This window comes from Onthophagus taurus, chromosome 1 (genome assembly GCF_036711975.1).
Source record: "Onthophagus taurus isolate NC chromosome 1, IU_Otau_3.0, whole genome shotgun sequence".
NCBI classification, from domain to species: domain Eukaryota; kingdom Metazoa; phylum Arthropoda; class Insecta; order Coleoptera; family Scarabaeidae; genus Onthophagus; species Onthophagus taurus.
Window position 1 is genome coordinate 36,110,590 of NC_091966.1, and position 23,777 is coordinate 36,134,366.

The 23,777-nt window shown below is 34.2% G+C and overlaps 3 protein-coding genes across 4 annotated transcripts; 2 read left to right on the forward strand and 1 right to left on the reverse strand.

Moving 5' to 3' along the window:
• The first annotated feature begins 651 nt into the window (after positions 1 to 651).
• Positions 652 to 9,964, forward strand: LOC111421102 (armadillo repeat-containing protein 8-like). Of its 2 annotated transcripts, none has more exons than XM_023054235.2 (5): positions 652 to 830; positions 894 to 1,721; positions 1,780 to 1,946; positions 2,010 to 2,915; positions 9,776 to 9,964. In XM_023054235.2, exons 1-5 carry the CDS (start codon positions 798 to 800, stop codon positions 9,810 to 9,812), a joined length of 1,971 nt encoding a protein of 656 aa, XP_022910003.1. In that variant the 5' UTR covers positions 652 to 797; the 3' UTR covers positions 9,813 to 9,964. The 2 variants fall into 2 exon arrangements, with proteins under 2 accessions (XP_022910003.1, XP_022910002.1); XM_023054234.2 differs by lacking the exon at positions 9,776 to 9,964 and adding an exon at positions 9,453 to 9,670.
• Positions 9,965 to 10,030: 66 nt separating this feature from the next.
• LOC111421113 (islet cell autoantigen 1-like protein) lies at positions 10,031 to 11,655 on the reverse strand. Its single transcript, XM_023054250.2, has one exon. It carries the CDS (start codon positions 11,553 to 11,555, stop codon positions 10,383 to 10,385), a length of 1,173 nt encoding a protein of 390 aa, XP_022910018.1. The 5' UTR covers positions 11,556 to 11,655; the 3' UTR covers positions 10,031 to 10,382.
• Positions 11,656 to 11,880: 225 nt separating this feature from the next.
• On the forward strand, positions 11,881 to 23,777 carry LOC111421040 (vacuolar protein sorting 8). Its single transcript, XM_023054149.2, has 7 exons — positions 11,881 to 12,069; positions 12,121 to 12,509; positions 12,573 to 12,885; positions 17,304 to 18,025; positions 18,081 to 18,747; positions 22,106 to 23,162; positions 23,215 to 23,777. The coding sequence occupies exons 1-7, from the start codon at positions 12,004 to 12,006 to the stop codon at positions 23,487 to 23,489; spliced, it is 3,489 nt and encodes a 1,162-aa protein (XP_022909917.2). The 5' UTR covers positions 11,881 to 12,003; the 3' UTR covers positions 23,490 to 23,777.

Below are 23,777 nucleotides of genomic sequence, written 5' to 3' on the forward strand. Positions count from 1 at the left end.
TAAATTACGATTTCTTGGAGTGGGTAATTTTTACAAAACTATTTTGGGTTTTAAATGCTCAAAATCATTTTGTTGGAAGTATAACCAACAAACTCATGCAGAAGTAGCCTTAGCTCCCTGTAACATTGTTGAAGCCAAAGTCTACGTAAGTTTCGTCTTTCGGAATGGAAAAGAACGATATATTTAAACCAATAATCTTTGATATGTTGTTTGATGAGCGATAAGTTCTAATTGCTGTCGCAAGAAATACGCATCTAAAATCATAAATTTACAACATATGATAACAAATATCACATATAGAATTACATTACTATTAAATTATTTAAATATAAGTTAGTGTGGTCAAACAAATCATAAAAATAGTTAATACCAAAAAAACGTCAAATAGCCTATAGCATATGACGTCAGCGTTCATCATAGTGCCCGCGAATGTTATTTGAAGGACATCAGTAACTTTGTCAATACCAACATTACAATGACTCTTACTTTTAAAAAGAAAATGTCTTATATTTATTCAAAAATTGATATATAAATATAAATAAAATATATAAAAAAGATAGATCATGATTACATAATAATTTTTTTAAATAGATTTAAATAATAATTAAAATTAATTTAGTAATTTTAAATGGATACTACAAAATAAATTGGCACCACTGTAGAAATATGTCATACTGACCCAAAATAGAAAAAAAATACTACGTTTATTTTAAATTATCAACGCAAATAAACAATAGGAACATTAAGATAAGCCGATAATTACTCATTTTTAGTTGATTGTAACGTAATCAAAAGCAATGACTAACCTGTATCCTTTCGCGGCTTTTATGGTAAGTTTGACACATAACCTTTAAAACATTGTAAATTTGCTAATTTTGGTTTATACTTAACAGAACGTGGAAAGTTCTCGTGCTTACGTAGATGACTTGTACTCAATGGATTCCGATAAGTGTTTGGCATCGTTAATTTGTATAAAAAATTCAGTTATTGGGTCTAATAAGCAAAAAGAAAGTGTGATAGAGCAGGGTATTGTTACAAGATTGATACAATTAGCTCAAGATACAGACATGAAAGTTGAAATAAGATATGAAGCATTGATTATATTGGGATCCCTAGCTAAAGGAACTCCTTCGCAAGTGGAAGTTTTATTAAAATTTGGAACTGGGCCAATATTATTGGGTATTTTGGAAGAATCCCATAATCGTTTAATAGATCCATCCTTAAGGTTATTAAGAACCTTATCTCAATACGGTGATCCTAGTTTTTCATCAAACTACTCCACCAAACAATTAGAAAAGCTTTTAAGTTACATGAACGAAGATTCCTCGTTATTGAGGCAATCTTGTGTGGCTACAATTTTAAGTACTGCCTGTCGATGCATGATGGAACAGAACAGTTTGTGTTCTGTAGGTGCCCCTCAAATATTAGCTTCAGTACTTGCAATACCGAATACGGAAATAAGAGTTGCTGTATTAAAATGTCTTTCTGCCATGTGTTTTGAAAACCGAACTGTTGCTTCTGAAGTAGCAGGTGCTACTTCTAGATATGGTTCTGTACAAGTTTTAAATCTACTTACATCTTTAGTCAGCAGGGATAAACCTGTCGAAATGCAACTTGAAGCAGCTAAATGTCTTACAAATATTTATCGAGCTGGTGCTATACAATCTTCTGATCAAATAATTACTTTTCGAACATTACCATGTCTTGTTCGATTATGTTTGGTAAATTTTGATTTTATTGTAATATTGATTTTTTTGATTTATTTAATTTTATTTGTAGCCAGATCAAAAAGAAGATCTTAGGTCATCGGCTGCAAATATACTTGCCTACTTGACTGAGGTTGATAGTAATTTACAACAAATTGCTGCTATTAGTAATCAATTAGTGGCTACTTTAGCTGATTTACTTAATTGTAAAAGCAGTGCAGCAAGAACTGCAGCTTTTAGGTAAATGATTAATTTATTTTTAACTAAATAAGTTATTGTTATGTTATTATAAAACGTTCATAGTGCTTTTGCATCATTGGGAGCAAATAATGAAGAAATTCGTAAACGAATAATCGAAACGCAACGTTTAATGGAACGCGTAGTAGATGGTTTAGCCGATCAAGATGGAGACGTCCGTTTAGCAGCAGTTCGTTGTCTTCATTCTCTAAGTAGATCAGTTCATCAATTGCGCACTACATTTCAGGACCACTCTGTTTGGCGACCTCTAATGAGTCTTTTAACCGGTTCCGCGTCCACAGAACTTTTAAGCGCGGCATCATCCGCTTTATGCAATCTCCTTCTTGAATTCTCGCCAGCTAAAGAACCCATGTTACAACAAGGGGTTATTCAATTTTTGGTTGAATTAACGAAAAAACCCGAACCCGTTTTACGTTTAAACGCGGTGTGGGCGTTAATGAATATGACATTTCAAGCAGAGCAAAGGATAAAATCGGCTATATTAACAACTTTAAACACCGATCAAATATTTCGGTTATTAGCCGATTCGGATGTACAAGTTTTAATGAAAACTTTAGGTTTATTACGAAATTTAGTATCGCCAAGGGCGCATACGGATTCAATGATGGCGTTACATGGAACTCAAGTTATGCAAGCGGTTGTTTTGGTACTGGAAGGGGCGCATTCTCCGGAAGTTAAAGAGCAGGCTCTTTGCATTTTGGGTAATATAGCGGATGGGGAGCGAGCTAAAGATCATATCATGGCGAATGAAGATGTTTTAAAGAAATTAATGGCTTATATGACGCATAGCGATAGCAGTTTACAGACAGCGGCGATATTTTGTATACAAAATTTAGTTAGGAGAGGGGAACCTGGTTATGCTGAGCGGCAGGCGAGATTGAGGGATATGGGTGTTCATAATATTTTACATCAACTAGTCACTACAGTTAGCGATAGTGTGCTACATACAAAGTAAGTATTTTTTGATTTACTATTTTTTTTTTTTTTTTTAATAGTTATTTTAATAATTTTTTTTTAAATTTTAATTTAATAATTTGGTTTATAATGGTTTTTATAATATAGTATGTTCAATTAAAAAAGCTTTAGAATGCCCCTAAAAATTTGATACTTCAATAAGTTTTACAATTTAAGTTCAGAGCTAACTCATTAGGTTTAAAAAATTAAATCTGGAATATTTGATAAGTTTTACATTATAAACATAATCAAGTGTAATTCTCAGCTTAATCGAAAGATTGGAGTAGTCCACAGAAGGAAGCATAAAAATATAACAGTCTAACATATGGTGAGAGTCACCCAATATACAGGGTGATTCACATAAGAACCGACACAGAGCAGGGACATGTAGAGGACAATAAATTAAGATGATTTAACGTAACTTACCTCTATACTAAGTTGTACACCTGAGGAGTTATAGGCCTTCAAAGTTTGCTCTTAAATTTTTAAAAAGTTCAATATCTTTGTAATACATTAAGCTAGAAAAACCAAATTTGGTATACGTTATGAGTGTACCAAGGGTATTAATTGGTAGCAAATTGAACTCAATTGAGGCGTTTCAAAGGGTTGATTAAGGGTGATGGTACCCTAAATTTGGACAGATTTTTTTAACCTTTTGGCGGATTTAATACATTACTACTTCATTTCATGTGGAATTTAATTCTAAAACTTTTCTTACTCTTATTATTTTTTAAAAAACTTTGTCGTTCTCATAAAAAACTTAAATAACTAAAGACACTTATTTCGTAATGTTACTTAAAATAAGCGAAAATTCAGTAGTTGGCTATGAAATTGTATGTCAAACTTGACAAATAGGTTATAAAGTTATTTGACGTCAAGGATTTTGAACCTATTTGTCAAGTTTGACGTACAATTTCACACAAGATATTCAATATTTTAAAAATTTAAGACCCAACTTTGAAGGCCTATAACTCCTCAGGGGTACAACTTAGTATAGAGAAAAGTTGCTTTAAATGATCTTAATTTATTGTCCTCTACATGACTCTGCTCTGTGTCGGTTCTTATGTAAATCACCCTGTAGAATCCAAAATGCCACTAAGGTTATTGAAAGTAAATGAAAAAGGACCATTCACTAAATCAACATTGTCATGGAAATGAGAGAATCTGCTCCATTTTAGAATTATGGACAATGATGTTTCAATGGTGTTAGTATATTACCATAGTATAATGGGAAATCACGTCTAGATTAATGCAATCGATGGTGCTACAAAAATCCGCAATACTTATATGCATACATAACAAAACGATCAAATTTTTATCATCATACTTTGTATGTTATCTATTATCCTAACTGAAGCAGTGAATGCTGATGTGGACCAAGAAACAAGAGGATAGTATCTCTTTACCTCTTACACACAAAGAGAACATGTGCCATTTTCCTTTACTCTGGGAATGTGGAAGTTTTAACAGAATAGCTAACGATGAGTCAATAAGGGAGTTGTACAGGGTGGTTCAAATTCGATGTCCTAATAGGCTATCTCCGAACTATAAGAGTTAGAAAAAAGTAGCTTACATGTCATGATCTCGTTTTTCGAGAAACCGCTAATGCCAAAAATCTCAAAGCGCTATCGTCTTTAGTTTTTCCCCTAGAGGCCAAAATTGAAAATATCGTAAAACCAGCAAGTGCAATTATCATGGTTATTATTATAGGTGGAGTATTATAACTAAGACATTATATGGACACTTTTTTACAGAGAATTTGATGACGTAGACAAAAAAAAATTTTCGCTTTTAGATTTCTAGATATTATGACAATTTTCGTTTTTTTAAATGGAAACAATCACTGATTATTCGCTTATTAAATTCGTTATTTTTTCTAATTACAAAAATATGGTGTTATATAGGCCTATTTCTTATTGTTTTAGAATAAAGCTAAAAATAAAAATAAACTTGTCGTCAAAGAAATTAAATTTACAGTTTCCTGTAAATTACGGCACTATAACTAAAAATTATTCTACAAAAAATTTATATAAAATTTACTTTATTTTCTAATATGTAACATTCTAACATGTTAAACTTTTGGTAATTTTCGTAATCCATCTTAAACAACAGGATTTTTAATTTTGAGAAAACTTTTGTATACAAACAAATGTTGCTATGTTTATTTGAATTAAATAAAATAAAGTCCTTAGATTTACAAAGTACCGCGGTTTGACACCATTTTGGCTCGAAAGTCAAGCGGGAAATATTAAAAATTAAGTCGTGAGATGCAGTGACAAGCTGTCAAACCCAGTCAAACCGCCATTTTGGCTCGAAAACAGGCTTCATGAACCGCGGTACTTTGTAAATCTAGGGACTTTAAAATAAAATATATATGAGCGCCATCTATCAATAATTTATTAAGTCATTTAATAATATTAAATATTAATAAAAAATGTGAAATAATGCAATCTATTCCAACGTTTGTGTAAAACAAATATAAATTAAATAGTTTAACAATTGTATTTGTTTCAAATATCAGAAATATGTTTTTTTTAATTTTTAGTTATTATTTACAGGAAACTGTAAATTTAATTTCTTTGACAACACTAAAAAAAAAGTTTATTTTTAGCTTTATTCTAAAACAATAGGAAATAGACCTGTCAAACCCTATATTTTTGTAATCAGAAACAAATAACGAATTTAATAAGCGAATAATTAGTGATTGTTTCCGTTTAAAAAAACGAAAATTGTCATATCTCAAAATCTAAAACCGAAAAATTTTTTTTGACTACGTCATGAAATTCTCTGTAAAAAAGTGTCTATATAATGTCTTAGTTATAATACTCCACCTATAATAATAACCAAGATAATTGCACTTGTTGGTTTTACGATATTTTCAATTTTGGCCTCTAGGGGAAAAACAAAAGACGATAACGCTTTGAGGTTTTCGGCATTAGCAGTTTCTCGAAAAACGAGATCATAACATGTAAGCTACTTTTTTTCTAACTCTTATAGTTTCCGAGTTAGTCTATTCGGACATCGAATTTGAACCACCCTGTACAATATACAAGTCGTTTGCACCAGCGCAATTACAAGAAATTTTATATAAAGCATAAAAAATATGGTAGAAATCAATTTGAAGCATTCTTCTAGTGTAGGGCATAATCAATGATATTTTCACGTTATTCTATGTACACTGTTGGAAATAATTTACGAGCACACTCTGCATAATCAATAGCGAGAGTATCCCCCGTGAGCAGCGCGTACCATCGCTGCACGACGTGGCATAGAGTTGATAAATCGCTGTATTGTAGCGGGAGGGATAGCCCACCATGCCGCCTTAACTCGCCTCCATAACTCCTCAACGTTAACCGGGGGAGCCAGATAACGTTGAAGTCTCCAACTAATCATGTCCCAAACATATTCGATCGGATTCAGATTGATTCAGATCGCCGGCCAAGTGGCCGCCACCAGATTAGATGACCATATGGGCCCGATTCATGGCATTTTCCATCATTCTTAAGAACATTTTCGGCAATAGATCTCGCATTCTTGACGGATATTCTCTTTGAGGGCTGCAAGTGTCTTTGAGGTTTGTTAACATAGACTCATGACTTCCAAAAATACTACTAGAGAGACTAAATACTAGGATACTCCTGAGAGAAGACTAAATACCGCTGTTAGACAACTAGATACTGTTAGTGGAAGACTAGATATCGATGGCATTGTTACAAATGTTAATATCACTTAGTTCCGCTGTTGTAACGAGATCCTTGATAACCTAATCTATGAAGCTGCCTTAACTTACTTTTCTGCTGTCCATAGACCCCGAAAATGATTTCTAATTACCTCTTGAATAACTATTTCCATACTTCTGTTGTTATTTGATTGGAATCCAAAAAGTACAATACATATTTTCCAACCTTTCAATGCTGGTGCAATCTGGTGAAATTTAACATTCGCTAATTAAGTAGAAACGAAATTTTTATTAACACCACCTATTGCAAGTAGCTTGAAATGTATCCCAATATCTTGTTGCGTATTGCAAATGTTGCGCATTAAATAACTTTCCAAAATTTTAGTTTTCTTTTTATTTTTTCTTGATTTTTTACAACTATACTTTGTTTTTAAACCAGGAGGAGTAAACGCGAAAGTCAGATTTACACTGGAAAAAATCACCAGAAAATATCACTAGATATTTTGGCGGTAAATTTAAATTAATAATTATTATTATTTATTTATTTACTTATTATTGTATTTATTTTCGTTTGTTATCGTCAACACTAAACATACAAATTAACATTGAAGTTATGAGTGTATTTATTTCAAAATATAATAAAGAAGGGTTTAAGAACACAAAATTTACAATAATGACACGAAACTGTCGAATTGTCAATAACCTAACCTTCAAATTCAAAATTGCCTGTGTGTGAACCTTCCTCGCATTCAACCAATCACGTGCAAGGTCAATCTGGTGACAAATTTAAAATACTCCTCCTGGTTTAAAAACAGAGTATAATTGCCAAAGAAAACTTCAAGGTATAATTAATGTTTGTAAACAAAACTAACCTTGCCTAACATTCCTTCACGCTATAATTGACATTACAAAAGAAAACTTCACGCTATAATTGCCATTACAAATTGCCAAAAAATACTTCATGGTATAATTAATGTTTGTAAACAAAACTAACCTTACCGAACATTCCTTCGCGCTATAATTGACATTACAAAAGAAAACTTCACGCTATAATTGCCATTACTAATTGCCAAAGAATACTTCATGGTATAATTAATGTTTGTAAACAAAACTAACCTTACCTAACATTCAGCGTCTGAAGACACAGGGCTAAACCCGAAACTTAAAAATATACAACTTAGCGCTGAATAACAATTAAAACTAGAACTAACACTTGCACTAGAACTATACTCTGTTTTTAAACCAGGAGGAGTAAACGCGAAAGTCAGATTTACACTGGGAAAAATCACCAGAAAATATCACTAGATATTTTGGCGGTAAATTTAAATTAATAATTATTATTTATTTATTTACTTATTATTGTATTTATTTTCGTTTGTTATCGTCAACACTATACATACAAATTAACATTGAAGTTATGAATGTATTTATTTCAAAATATAATAAAAAAGGGTTTAAGAACACAAAATATACAATAATGACACGAAACTGTCGAATTATCAATTACCTTCAAATTCAAAATTGCCTGTGTGTGAACCTTCCTCGCATTCAACCAATCACGTGCAAGGTCAATCTGGTGACAAATTTAAAATACTCCTCCTGGTTTAAAAACAGAGTATAACAAGAATGAATATTACTTTACCATTAATTACAAAACGGCCAATATCAAATTAATTCTAAGATGAAAAACCAAAACGTTACAATAGATACTCCGTTAAGGTCGAGTACACCATAATCTGCAAGACATCCAATTTAGTAATCTAGATGCGCAATAGATTTTCTAACATTTCAGCAGTTCGCATCTGTAAATATCCAATTCGTTCATTAGATACCCATCAATATTTATAGTTGAGGGAGGCATCCAATAGGCACATTTTGCGTTGCATCAAAGAGACATACATTATTATTATTACTGATTGTAAAACATTGAAGTTTACAACGTTATACACTACTATACTAACTTCGCCATTTGTGGTTTTGAAGAAAAATGTTGCAAATTCAAGTTTCTTTATTACGTGCGCATTTTTTGCAATGTTTACTTGTTTGTATTGTTTTTTACTACGTTACTATGACAACCAACATTGTTATTTTAAATGGGATTTTTTGCATACTTTGATAAAGGATAAATCACTCTATGCGATGAACATATTAAATTATATGGTTGTATAACAAAAAAATCGAGAAAGAGTTTTCTGAAAATATTAAATTAGAAAATTACAATCAAAGGAAGCGCTGAAATAACGCCGGTGGCAGCTTTAAATGTCAAAAAAATGACAGTTTCAACAATGGTTGTAAAAAAGGAGATTTTAAGGTTAATCAGTGTTTTTGAAGAATTTTAGTAGATGGAATCAAAAATATTGTACATAGAGGTAAAAACAATAAAATTTATAACCGATAAAATTCGTACAAATGAGGCTGAAATTATTTCCAACAACTTTTTAGGATTTAAGAAAAATTTAGAGAAAATTTTTAGGATTTATAAGATATTATAGAAAAAAGTATCACCTTATTAATAAAGAAACCCATCTTGTATATGAAAAAAACATTTATATTGTAATGCTATATTTTATATTGGAATGTTGCAAACAAATTGGTTACATTATACTGGTTTTGAATAAAAATGTTATGGTCTCATATTAAATCAGACAGAATACTCTAACGCAAAAATTATGTCAGAATATGCAAAATATTAACATTGTTGAAAGGTGTCTAGTATTGAATGACTAAGATATCTACTTTAGGCCTTGGCCAACAACAATGATATTAAAAAATTAATATAATGGCCCTCTAAAGTTTCTTTTTAATTGAACATACGCTAGTTGAATTTTTACGATGATTTCTGAAATCTCTTTTAGATCATGCTACAGAAATTTGTGTATAGAAATGTTAATCATTGAAGAGGAACTCTGAAAAGTCAACAAGATCAAATGAATTTGAAAAAAAAAAACTTTTATTTTGAAAGATTTTAATTTAGTAAGAGTAGATGTGAATTAACTTGGTAGTTTATGTTAGTAGCTTTTACGATTAAAATAAATTTATTAAGTTATTAATAATAAAAATATTCTCGTCGTGACTCTGTTGTTTTATTAGAATTATTTTTTGATTTAATTCATTTGATCTTTAATTTTTCAGTTTGTCTCTTTTTGTTTTAATTCGGACCTGTTCGTCAATTTTGCAGAGTTAAGGCTGCGCTGACGGATTTTTCCGATCTGTGAACTAAAAACCAGATCAATCGTCAACAACAAACATCCTTCTTCCCTCCTTTTTAATGAATTGTGATTCGTAGACTGATTTGTTAATTAATTAACATATTGTAATATAATGTAGTAATTTATCAATTTTAACTGTATAAATAAATTTTTTTTTTGTTGTTAACTCAGAATTTTTCTGAATTCAACACACTCTTTTATTTTATTATATAAAAAAATCAAAATTTGGTCTATAATAACATATTTTATTAAATTTTGTGATATAATGTAAAATTGCGAACAATAAGATAAAAGCTCTTAATAATACATAAAAAATTTAATGTAAAACACACAAATTAAATTCACAACAAAAATACTGAAATTACTATAAGATTAAAATAGATTTTATTTCTTTGGCGAGATACAACACTTTTAGATTATGAGCTTAGTGCAAAATTTATCATATACATCCAAATTTTTTCTTTGATATATGTGACTAGCGAAAATTAAAAGATAATTTTAAGACTTAAAAATTCAAGAATTAATACTTAATCACTGATAGGTACAAATTAAAATCACGTTTATTTTTAAAAACAATCAAGCGCGATCCCCTGAGCCGGGCGTGTTACTTTCTTGATTAGCCAAAGGATCTAATTCAGCAAACAAACTGAGCCAAGACATCTGAGCTTTTTGGTCGGTAGTCGGTTTTTTCGATTCAGTCATTTTATCTAATTCGTCCAAATTAAAATTCATCCCTTCTTGAAGTAATTTCGACGGCATAAAATCGCCGCCAAGAAAATCGGAAGTTGACGGCCAAGAAAGATCTAATAAAGTACCATTTAATGGCGTCTTAGGGGTTTCGTTATTTGTAGGAGTTGAAAAATCTTCGCCTAAGAGATTTGTAGTTTCCGAACTATCTTCTTTAGGAGATTCAGTTTCCTCTTTTTCAGGTTTAGAGTCTTTGGTGTCTGTATATTCAGCATTAAAAAAAGTATGTTTATCTTTATCAATTTGGTTTGAAGACAATTCTGGGACTGTATAAAATTCGTATGGTTTTATATCCGTTACTTTATCAGCTGCTGTTGATAAAGCTTCAGAAGCTTTCGTGGAAAATATAGAAATTGCGTTTTGATAAGAAACTAGTGCATGTGAAAACATATTACATCGTGCAGCAGCTAATAAATCAACTTTTTGAAGACAAGCTAACATATACCTATCAAATCTTGTTTTTGTTGATCTTACATAAGACTGAGCCTTTCGAAATTGTTCTAATCCGTGTCCTGTATCAGGATCTAATTGAGATGAAGCAGATTTCATCCAACTTAAAGCTGCACGATACTCCGTTCGATACTTTTCCATTTCAACAACAGTTCCTCTTGTATCTGATACAGCTCTACCCCTAAAAGTTTCCACTTCATGATGTAATCTAACTAAAGGCGGTCTAATTGTTAAACGTTGATGACCAATATATGCAAGAGATTTTCCAGCTGTTGACAAAATATGTCCAGCATTAGAATTTTTCTCATTTTTACCACATTCCTTTAAGTATCGTCCCAACGCGTTTTCCTCTTGGGCTAAATAACACAAACGTTCCTGGTACAAGTCGATAACACGCTGCAATTGAACGCAAGTATCAGATATAGAACGAAAAAGTTCCAATTTAGCGTCCAACTCCGCATCGGACGACACGATACATTCGTCTTCTTTACCGCCCAATTTCCTTAGGACGGACTTCTTTGTCACCCAATACTGGTGTTGCATTGTATTCATTTTCGCCCCAATTAAAAATATAGTTTTGAAAAAATTATCTTCATTACAGGATTGATGACATTTTGTTTGTAAACGTCAAATAACCTATTTGTTATCACAGACATTAAAAGTAGCTACGAGGCGAGTTTAAAGTGAGATAGAGATATATATGAGAAAGATGAAAGAATTTAAATTCGTTACAAATTGATTATATTTGATGTAATTATGGTTAAAAAAGTTATATAACGTTAAAATATGAATAAATATGTAATGTTAAGTGTAAATAGTGTTTAAAATCGTTTTAATAATGATATGAATATAGCAAATAAATCAATTACATGTTCAGAATTACCAACTTTAAAATTTGTAAATAAACGAAACCACCCCTCTTCTAGAAATCAAACGAAATGAGATAATTCGCCCCACAAAAACGCCGGAAAGTGACCGTTTAACGAATTTTTCGTATAAAATGGGTTCCGAAACCGACGAAGTTCTAATAGAGGATTCCGACGAGTCTCTGCTCGACATTAAAGAGGTTAATTTAATCAATTATCTCATTACAATCCCTGAATTAAAATAATTTCAGCTGAACGATGTCGAATACGACATTCCGCCGGTTGCCGCTCCATCCCTTGAGACTATTTTATGGGATATGGAATCAGAAGAGGGCAGTGACAACACATCTTTACATTCCTTGCAAAGTTTAATGGTAAAGTTACGTTCAATGCTCTATCATTGCGTTTTGCAAGGAATTTCTACTCAAGTTACTTCAGCATGCGAACGTGTTGGAGCTGGTTTACCTACAGTTATAACAAATAGTCAGAAATTAGTGGCTATTGGTACATCTCATGGTTATGTCTTGGCGTTTGATTCCGAGCAAAATTTGTGCTGGTGTTGTCATGATTTAAGTACTAGTGATCAAGGTGCCATATCTGCCTTAGCTTTTAATTTAGATTCTACAAGACTGTTAATAGGGTATAAATTTTTATTTATTAGTAAAGACAGTTCCTTTTTTAATATTTAATTTTATTTATTTAGGTATGAAAGAGGTTATATTTCAATGGTTGATGCATTATCTGGGGATATAGTAAGAAGAATGCCTGACGCCCATGCGCCTCATTCTGCAGTTTTACAATTACGATTTACTACATTAAACAGTTTGGCTTTATGTGGGGATTCATCTGGTTGTGTTTTTTCATTATCATTTGGTCGAAGAATTGGAGTACGAGTTTCTGATAGTAAATGTTTATTTTCTGGAGCTCGAGGTGAAGTTTGTTGTTTTGAACCTTTGGTGCAAGGACAAGAAATGTTGGGAAATCACGTCGTCGTTGCAATGGCTACTTTATCAAAAGTACAATATTAAACGGTTGTGAAGTTAGCCATAGATTCCAGCCATAGATTTTAAAATCGAAAAATGACCAATTTTTGCAATTCAAAACGCAAATTAATATTAATATTTGAGTTTAGCACTCTTAGAACATTCCCTATACAAAAATTTATGGGAGAGTGTTTTCATTTAAGGGTGTAAAAAAATCCCAAAATCTAAAAATTAACAATTTCTGCAATTCGAAACGCAAATTGAAATTCATATTTGAGTTAGCACTTTTAGAACAACCCCTATATAAACGTTTACGGGGGGTGTTTTATTTAAGGGCGTAAAAAATCCCAAAGTTGTGGATATCGCGTGCGCGCGTATACTGTTCAACCAAAATCGAAAAATGACCAAATTCTGCAACTCAAATATGAATTTTAAACCATATTACATCTGGTACATGTTCAAGCAGGTCTATTAAATTGTTATGTAAAAATTCATTGTATGCTGCGCTAGCTAAAAAAAAACTCGGTAAAAAATAAAGACCAATTAAATTATTTCCAATAAGCCCCACACTTTACGCAAAATTTTCTTTGATTGTTCATTTCCCTTGTTAAATGCGGGTTTTGAATACGGTGAAAGTGATTTAAAAATGCAGTTTATTAATGGATGTCCGAGAGTTGTTAAAAAAAACTACTATCCCTACAAAAAGTCAAGGCCCCTCACTTTAGAGATCGATATCTTCGTAACCGCTCAATGGAAAAAATTGCGGTAAAGTTTATTGTAATCAGTGAACATTTCTGCGTATCACATGTTAATTTGGAAATTTTCGGGTCCGCGGTTTTTCTTTTATCGCGAGTTAAGTGAAAAAAATACCCGATTAATGCCAGCAACTTTGTCCACTTTGCGATTTTTTCTCCAAAACTATTTGACGAAAAAATTTCAAATTTCAACTGGCGTTAAACCGGCGTATTCTTAATGTGGGGCATATTTTATTTTTCAATACTCCATATAATTTCGCGGAAAATCGCGGTTTAGTAGGATGCGGTTACTTCGAAAGCGACCTGGCGGATTTCAACACGTTTTTTATCAAAATATGTCAAATAATGTCGGTTGTCGGATTCCGTTATCAGTTTTTCAAAATTAAGGCTCCCTAATTTTTTAAGAGCGATTTAATGGAATTACAAATTGAAGAGAAACAGCTATGCGGGGAGAGGAGGGTTCCGTCAATCAGAACAGATGGTGTGTCCCAGACAGTACGTCACGCCTTTACTTTACCTCCATAAAGAAATAAGGCGCGACGTCCTGTCTGGGACGCACCATCTGTTCCGATTGGACGGAACCCATGTTACCCCGCAGAGCTTATATCTGTTTCTCTTTAATTTTTAATTCTATTAAATCGCTCTTAAAAAAATAGGGTGCTCTAATTTTGAAAAACTGATAACGGAATCCGACAACCGACATTATTTGACATATTTTGGTCAAATCCGTGAGGAAATCCACTCAGTCTTTTCGACATAACGGTGGCTTACTAAACCGCGATTTTCCGCGAAACTGTATGGAATATCGAAAAAATAAAATATGCCACTCATTAAGAACACATCAGGCTACCACCTGTTGAAAACTGTTGAAACCTATTCAAATTTTGTCGTATGATAGTTTTCGAGAAAAAAAATCGCAAAGTTGACAAAGTTCCTTTAACTTGCGATAACAAGAAAACCGTGGATCCGAAAATTTTCAAATTGACATATTACGTAGAAATGTTCAGTGATTACAACAAACTTTGTCGCAATTTCTTTTATCGAACGATTGCGAAGATATCGATCTCTAAAGTGAGGGGCCTTGACTTGTTGCACGGATAGTAGTTACTTCCCAACGGACAGAGTACAACATATACTATCAAAATACACGCGGATTGAATACAAAAATCAATGCATTTTTACTTCGGTCGATGCATCGGACTTTGATGTTATTGCTCTCAGTGAAACTTGGCTCAAGGAGAGCGTAGACTACGAGATTTTTCCAGACAGGTATGACGTTTTTGGGTGTGATCAATCTCTCCGTAGGGGGGAGGGGTGTTACTGGCTGCTAATCCCAGAGTTGCTACTTCGAATATTATGATTATGTCCTGTCCTATTGAATCAATTGACTTGATAGCTGTACGGATTGACTTTAAAAAGACGAAATTGGCTTTTAACATTGTTTTCTGCTATTTCCCACCTGTTACACGTGGAGGAATGTATGTATAGTCACACCTTCTATTACATTGAATCAATGTTGGATATGTCTTTGGATACCATAGTCATGGGTGAATTTTTGTTAACACCTCCTATGAATCCATAGAGAAGGCTCTAAACGTAAAAGATATACACCCGTCGACAATCAAATGGTGTATAGTCATGTTGAAAAGTCGGCAGATCACAGCCAGTCTGCGAGGCGAGTCGCTGAGTATAAAGGCGCTAAGAGGATGTCCCCAAGAACTATCACCTTGGGGACATCCTCCAAGGATGCACTGGTGATAGCACTCCGAGGTGCAGGGAGTGCTATCACCTCTATTATGGTGCCTGGTTGTTGATAACTTGATGAACACCCTAAGAAAAAGCGGATTCAAGAGTCAGGTGTATGCTGATGACCTGGTAATCAAAATCCAAGGTAAATATGATACAATCATGACGCAACTAATGCAGAAAGCCCTACTTCTCACCAGTACTTAGTATAGAAGCAATGGGCTCAGCATCAATCCAAATAAAATCGAAATAGTCCCTTTCACTCGGAGAAGGAAGCTACAAATAAAAGCACCCTCCATTGAAAGCAGAACTATTAACCTCAAAACAGAAGTTAAATACCTAGGGGTAATACTAGACAGTAAACTAACCTGGAACTCACACTTAGATAAGGTGAGGAAAAAGGTCATCATGGCAAACCAGATCTGCCGCAGGCTCCTAGGAAAGAACTAGGGTCTCAAACCACGAATGACTCATTGGGCCCACGTAGCAAGAATCAGACCCATGGTCGCCTACGCCTCATTGGTGTAGTATATGGTATTGGTGGTCGTCTGCGCCTCCTTTTGGTTTGGTGGCTAAAAACAAAACATAAGACAGCACAACAACAGCTGGCACAAATCCAGCGGTTAGCATGTCTTAACATAACAGGTGCAATGAGATCCTGTCCGACGGCTGCTTTGGAAGCCCTACTCGGTGTCACACCGTTCCATTTATATATACAAAAGGAGGCAGCTTCAAGTGCCTTATCGCTGAAAATAGTTTCTTCAGTCAAGTTGATGCAGGGCAACCTCAGAGGACACCTCGAAATCGTCAAGGACCCATGTCTAAATCACCTGATTGAAATTAAAACGGACCTTATACCGACAGAATACAATTTCAACCAGCCGTATAAGGTCATATTTAGAAGCAGGGATGATTGGGCGAAGGGAGGGCCTCAACTAAAAAGAGGAGCCCTGCCTGGTGCACCGATGCTTCAAAGACAGTTAGATTCGGAGTAGGTATGGGCATCAGTGGGTCAAACAGCCTCAGACATAACAATTTTCCAAGCAGAAGTTCTTGCTATAAACTTCTGCACCGCTTTGAACCTACAGAAGGGACAGCAAGGTGCATCCATAAACATCTTCACAGACAGTCGGGCCGCCTTAAAGGCAATTTAGTCCTACACGTGTGACTCCACGCTGATCAGAGAGTGTACCAGCAACCTGAGAGAACTCGCTAGGGACAATGATGTTACCCTATGGTGGGTTCCAGGTCACAGCAACATTGAGGGCAATGAGAAGGCGGACAAGCTGGCCAAAGAAGCAGCGACACGCCCTTCATTATGTCAAATCTCTGGAGAGGGACATAAGATAAAAACCAAAACAACTTTTGGCGTTTTGTTAACATGAGCAGAAACAATATAAGATCTCCAGGCTCTCTCAAGTGGGCCGATGAACGTGTGTCGGATTTGCCAACAGCAGTTAACTTATTTGCCAATCATTTTGAGGCTATGCACTGTCCTGCATCATTTGGACCTACTAGTAACGATCACGCTGTTTATGATACTAATTCTATCACCTTTGGTATCTCCGAAGTCAGTTGCGACGAAGTGGTTAAATCTTTCAAAAAATTCAAGGCAAAGACTACAATGGGCCCAGATGAGATTCCTGCATTTTTAGTCAAGGACTGCGCCCCTGCACTCTTACATATTTTCCACCTAATAATCAAAAACTCTTAATTTGATTTGAGCGATGTTCACAACTTTGTGATTTTTTTACGTCCTTAAATGAAAACACCCCCCGTAAATTTTTGTATAGAGGTTATTCTAAGAGTGCTAAATTCAAATATAAATTTTAATTTTAACGTTTTGAGTTGCAGAAATCGGTCATTTTTCGATTTTAAAATCTATGGCTAACTTCACAACCGTCAATGTTAATAAATTCAGTTAGCAATAAATAATTTAATTAATTTTAGGTGATTGTTATAACAATAAAACCTCGTTTAAAAGTACTTTACACACAACAACTTCAAAGAGCCCCAACGTCACTTCCACTTTTATCGTGGCAATTAGTTCCGGTTGGAAAATCGATCCAACCTGTGTTAGCTTGGGGTAGAGGAACAGATTTGAATTATACTCGAGTTGTTTTTGGTGGGATGAACAGTAATCGAATTCGATTATCTCCACTGAGACAAGTTCAATTACCTTATAATTTATCTGCAATGCATTGGTTAGGACCTAGGCATTTAGCTTTATTAGATACGAGTGAAAATCTTCGCTTAGTCGAAGTAAGAACACAAAAAGAATTGGAAGTTCTTGATTTAACAAACGCGGGGCTCGTTTATAGCTCCGCTCATTTTAAAGCGTTAGCAATTGGGGGTGGGGTAAGCGAAGCATTCGCTTTAGCCGGAGAAAGAGCCTGTTATAATAGTTTATCAAGTCGCGGGGATCAACTGTTAGTTTTAGGGACAAGAAATGTACATTTAGTAAAGTTGAGAACGTGGCACGAACGCCTGGTTTATTTAAGTGATCAAGGAAGGTGGGCTGAAGCTTTGAACTTGGCTGCTGAGGAGGGATTACACCGAGAAAAAAGTACAACAACTTTATTGGAAAGTTATTTAATGAATTTAAATGATCACCACGTCGATAGGGAAAGCTTAACAGCTGCTGTAAATTGTTGTGTGAAACTAAAAAAAATGTGAGATTATTTAGCTTTATAAAAAAAATTTGTTTGTAATTATTTTATTTTTTAGAGATTTATTATGCAATGAATTATGGGATTCAATATCATTAGACCATAACAATCAAGACTGGTTCTTCTCCCTCCTCGCAGATCACATCCAAAACAACAACATCGCCTTCCTCTCACCAGCGGTAACCCAAGCCCTCATAAATCATTTTGAATCAAAAGATATACACCTCCTAGAAACCATAGTCCTCACCTTAGACCTAAGTTGTCTCGATCTCCATCAAGTCCTAAGAATATGCAAAGAAAAACGTCTCTACAACGCGTGGATTCATGTAACAACCCGAACAATAGGCGATTACACAAATGCTTTAACCGAGTTCTTGTTGGATTTAACTCCAGATAATCACAAACTCGGAAACGTCATGTTAGTGTATGTATCGTCGTGTTTAACCGGATTAGGATACCCAAAAGGAAAAATACCTGCGGAAGACGTCACAAGAGTCAAATCGGACGTTTTAAGATGTTTGGAAGCGGTTCATTCGGTTAATGCAACACCGGAAGAATCTCCATATCCATATTTGAGGGTTTTAATGAAATATAATACACGGGAATGTTTGAATGTTATTGAAATTGCGTTTAAAGAGGTGGAGTTCGCTGGGGAAATGGGAATGTTGCAGAGGCAGAGATTAGTACAAATTTTATTGTGGGTTGTTACACCAAGTGATTTTGAGGTAAAGTTCATTAACTTATCTACAATTTTATATATACAAGTTTCCCAAAAGTAACGGATAAATTGGATAAAACAATTAAGAACAGTTTATGGAAAAATCGCTGAAACGGGTCTAAAGATTTAAATTATTTGCAATTGTTTGGTATAGATTTTAAATTTTTTCCGCCATTTTTAAATGAGTAATGACGGATTTTTTTCAAATAGCAATACCCCATTTCTATTACGGAATATGAAAGAGGACTTTTTTCTGAATCTAGTACAGTCAATATTAATATTGGTTACATAAGAACATTTTTGAGAAATTATGTTAAAGTTTCATGCTTTTCCATTGATTTAAGATAGCAAAATAGCAGTAGCTATGCGTAATCATGGCGACCAACTGTTTCAGATATCAAAAATTAATCATTGTCTTAATAAAACAAATAAAATAAGTGGTTGGCATGGTTACGCATGGCTACTGCTACTTTTCTACCTCAATTGAATGGAAAATCATGAAACTTTAAGGCAATTTTCCTTGTGCAACTAATATTAATTTTGGCTGTACCAAATTCAGAATAAAATCCTCTTTCATATTCTGTAATAAAAATGGTGGATTGCTATTTAAATAAAATAGCGATGACGTCATAACTAGCTTAAAAATGGCGGAAAAAAATTAAAATCTATACCAAAAATTAACTAATTATTAAATAACTTTTTGTTCAAAACCCTGTCTCCTCCAAGTTATAGCCCTCTAAAGTTAAGGGAAAAAATCTGCAACTTTCTTATCTCTTGACATTTTACAACTAACAAATTGTTAGTTTGATCACAAAAAATAAAATAATGCTGAGATCAATTTGACATAATTAAATTTTTTTGACTAATAATAACCAATCTCTGAATTAATTCACTTGAGCCTGTGTATTATTTTATTTTTTTGTGATCAAACTAACAATTTTAGGAGAAAATGTCAAAAGATAAAGAAGTTGCGTATTGAATCCCTCTATTTAAATCAAGTTTTTAAATAGAAAAATGTAGACGCATTAAAAAGTTGTAATGCTATTATCTATCTAATGCTATTATAGGGGTTGATTTTTCACCCCTTTGTAATAACATTTTAGAGTTATTAAAGTCGTCTAAAATTTAGAGTGTAGAGTGCTGTAACTCGGTGGGGAAGGGGTTTTGAACAAAAAGTTATATGAAAGACCCCCATCTTTCGCATCAATTTAGAAACACCCTGTATATAAATGTTTTTATTATTGTTATCTAAAAGTTTACAATTTTCTGTACAATACATGACAAACCAAACTTAACTTTCCGTCCTCCGTTCCCTCGCCCCAACCACCACCCTCATCCATCCCCTGCCTTCACCCTCCCTCTTCCAGAATCTGCCAGCGGTTCCTTTCTTCTTCTCTCAGCTCACTACATTCCCTCAACATATGTTCTAGCGTCTCCCAATCCAATCCGCACAGCCGACACAACCTCTCCACATCATCTGCCCAGTACCTGTTTGCTCTCTTCTCATTACCATACCAAAATCTGGCCACCAACCTCATCCCTTCCTCACTCCCCTCCTTCACCAAGTATTTTGGAAGCCCTTCCGTCATTATGTTCCCATATCTTCCTTTCCCGCTATGCGTGTGATATATGAAGGATTTATTTATGTCCGAGGTGTCGTATGGATGTGGCCTATGGGGTTAGGGGGTGTGTAACAGCCATTTCCGTTGAAAATTGCTCGCGATCCAGCGGATGGTCTTGCTTGCTATGGTTCCGGCGTGTAATGATGCGTTGTAAATACTGGCTGGGCAGATTCGATGGATTTTGCTGTTGTTCGTGTGTATTTGCGGTTCTGGTCCAGAAGGAGTAAAAGTAGGATGTTGTGCGGGATTGAGGGAAGGACGGGAGTGTTGTCTGGATTAAAAAAGAAAAGGGTCAAAGAACTGACAGTGATAGTTAGGGAAGACCAATAGAATGTCTCAGATAGGGGTCGGGTGGCATATGATTTTGTTAAGAATGTTAAAGAGATCCAGAAGCCGTGGTTCAAACCTAGCGTGACTTTAGGTTTTGTTTTAATGGGCCATGGATCTGTGAGAGCGAAGTTGTTTCAATTGGGTTCGGAAGAGTCTGATTGATGTGTTTGGGGGGAAAAGGAATATTTGAACCATTTGTTGAAGGTGTGTGTGTTGTATGATGGGTGTAGGCGTGATTTTATGGAAAGAATGGGGATGAACGAGATGGAGGACATGGATTGGGAAAGGGTGATGGAGGAGGAAGAGGTTGTTTGCGGAAAGGAGGCGGATTGTAGCATGACAGTAACGTCAGGAATGTCTGGACCTCTGCAATGTAATCTAGTCAAAATTTGGAATGCTTTACTTTATATACTTACTTATGGGGCTGTGAAGTGTTGAGTACTGTATCCTCTGGTGGTCTTGTACTGCTGCTAACCTAAAAAGAAAGAAAAGAGCATTAGAGGGGTTCTAGTTTTGTAGTTTTACCCTAAATGTTTTCTAGTCTAAATGTGATATATGTACAATTTTAGCTTTATTCGTACTATTATGGTTTTAAGGTGAGTGTGAGTGTAGCTGAATGTGAGTTTGTCTTGTCTTTTGTTTCCCTCTCCCACATTTCTTGGTCCACTACCACATAATCTATCACTGACGCCTCCCTTGGACCCGTATAAGTATATTCTCCTTCATCTCCTTCCTTCCTATTCCCATTCAGTATCTCCTATCCCCTCTCCTCCGCCCACCTCAGTATCTTTCTTCCTTCTCTCCTCTTCTCCTTTCTTCCCATATTCTTACATTAAAGTCCCTCCAATAATCAGACATCCCTCCCACCCCTCCTCTGTCATCTCTTACCATTGCCTTATTGTCTCTTTCATTGCCCTACTATATACCGTGACTATCTGCACCTTCTCTCCCTCCAGCTTGATTTGCCTCTTTACCATCCGCTTCTGCCTCCATTTCCTGTTCCGTCTTACTCTCCTCCATAATTCCCCTCTCTATTCCTATAATACTTCCGCTTGCTTTTCCTCTCTTACTTCTCCTCTCTGCAAATACGAAATCCCATCTATACCCTTCTGGCATCTTTGCCCACCCTCCTTCATCAACCCAGCTCTCCACCAAACAAATCATCTCAAATCCCTTCAAATATTCACCCGTAGGACCTCTTCACGTCTATGAAATCATCAATTTTGAATGAGGACAACCCAATATATACCCTTCCAAACCTTGTAATCTCCCTGACACTTCCATGACATAATTTACTACCCCCTTTCCCTTCTGCCAAACTTGAATTGAAAATTTGGCTTGCTTTCTGAAGTCATCCCAACTTATCCCAACCTCTCTACAATTTAATATAATTTTCTCTATCTTTATTTTTAGATTGTTCAAATAGTGAATTTATCGTGTTTTATCGTCCGCTTAGTAACATCAAATAATCTTCGTTTAGATGAAGCAATTTTAGAATCGGTAGTGAAATCATTAACTGACGCCAAAGCAAAAGATTTAACATTAAGGGATCACGCCGAACGAGAACAAGCTTGGCTTGATTTGCTCGATTCGAATAAATTACCATCGGATAATGCGAAGGAATTGTTGGAACGCGCCTTAAATTCCCAATGCTACCGCGTAGCTGAGCGAATTTACGAACAAGAAAAAAATTATTCTAATATTTTACAGTGTTATTTAAAAGATGATGTGCGTAAAAACGAAGCGTTTAATTATGTCGTTTTGTTTATTGATGATGAAAAACGTGGTGTTGATAAACAATTTGTGAAAAATTTCCGGGATTTAGTGAATGTTGATTGTAAACGGACAGCTGAAATGGTTATTGAATATTTTTCTGATTCGATACAAACGTTTTATGAAATGTTAGAGGATGATGAAGAGGATTTGTTTAAGTTTCTTGGTGAAATTGTTTATAGCGACGTTAAACTCTCACCGATTATAGCTGAAAAGTATTTAGAATTATTGTGTATCAAAAAACCTAATCATGCAATAAATTACGTTCGATTGGGATTATGTAGGGTTGAGGAAGCTCTTGAAATATGTGAAAAATATAATATTTACGGAGCCGTTGCGATTCTTTTAGAACAAATGGGAGAGTGGTCAAAATCTTTAAGTTTATTATTAGATAATAATATGGGTAATGAAGCGATTGAACTTTGTATAAGAGGAGCCGAACATTTAGATTCTCAAAATGCGCAAAGTTTATGGTTAGAAATTTTAAAAAATTCCAACGGAGATGGTTTAATGTCACCTCGACAATTATTACATGCGGCGGCACCTCATGTACCACCAGCCCAACTTTTAGAAATGGTTTCAGACGCTAGCTTTGGAGATATTAAAAAATTAATTGAAGGAATACTTTGTGATTATACCCATGATATTACCATGTTAAGTACAACTTTAAATTTATTAGGAAAAGATTTGCATCATGGTAAATAAAATAAATAATTATTTAATTTTGTATTAATTAATTTTTTTTGTAGGTTTAGCTAAATTATTATTTACAAGTGGAAAAGCCTTAACAATTTCATCACCAAATTGTAATATTTGTCAAAAACCTCTTTTAAACGAAGACGAAAATGTTATTTTATACGGATGCGTACATGTTTTTCATATAAAATGTGTAAACACGGAATCGATGTGTCCATTTTGTAGAGTACCAGTTAGAGAGTTAACTACAAAGAAAAGAAAACCATATAGTGAAGTGTACAACCCTGAAAGATCGAATGTTAGACCTGATTTAGAAGGTCACTTCTAATAATTCCTTTCTAGTCCGTCTATTAATTTATTTTCCCAAATTGAAAATTTCCTGCTATTTCGTGCTAGTAAATATATAATTTATTAATTAATTGTATAGATAAAGTTGAGAAAAAAACAGAAGAAAAAAGCTAGCACTTATGTGATATATTTATTTATAAATATTTTAAGGAAGTGTTTATATTCCGTTTATTTTTCGTTTTTTAATTTAGGAATATAATATATATTTAGTAGAATTTGTAATTTTGTCAGGAGGAGTAAAGAAAAATACAATTTTTAATACTTTAAA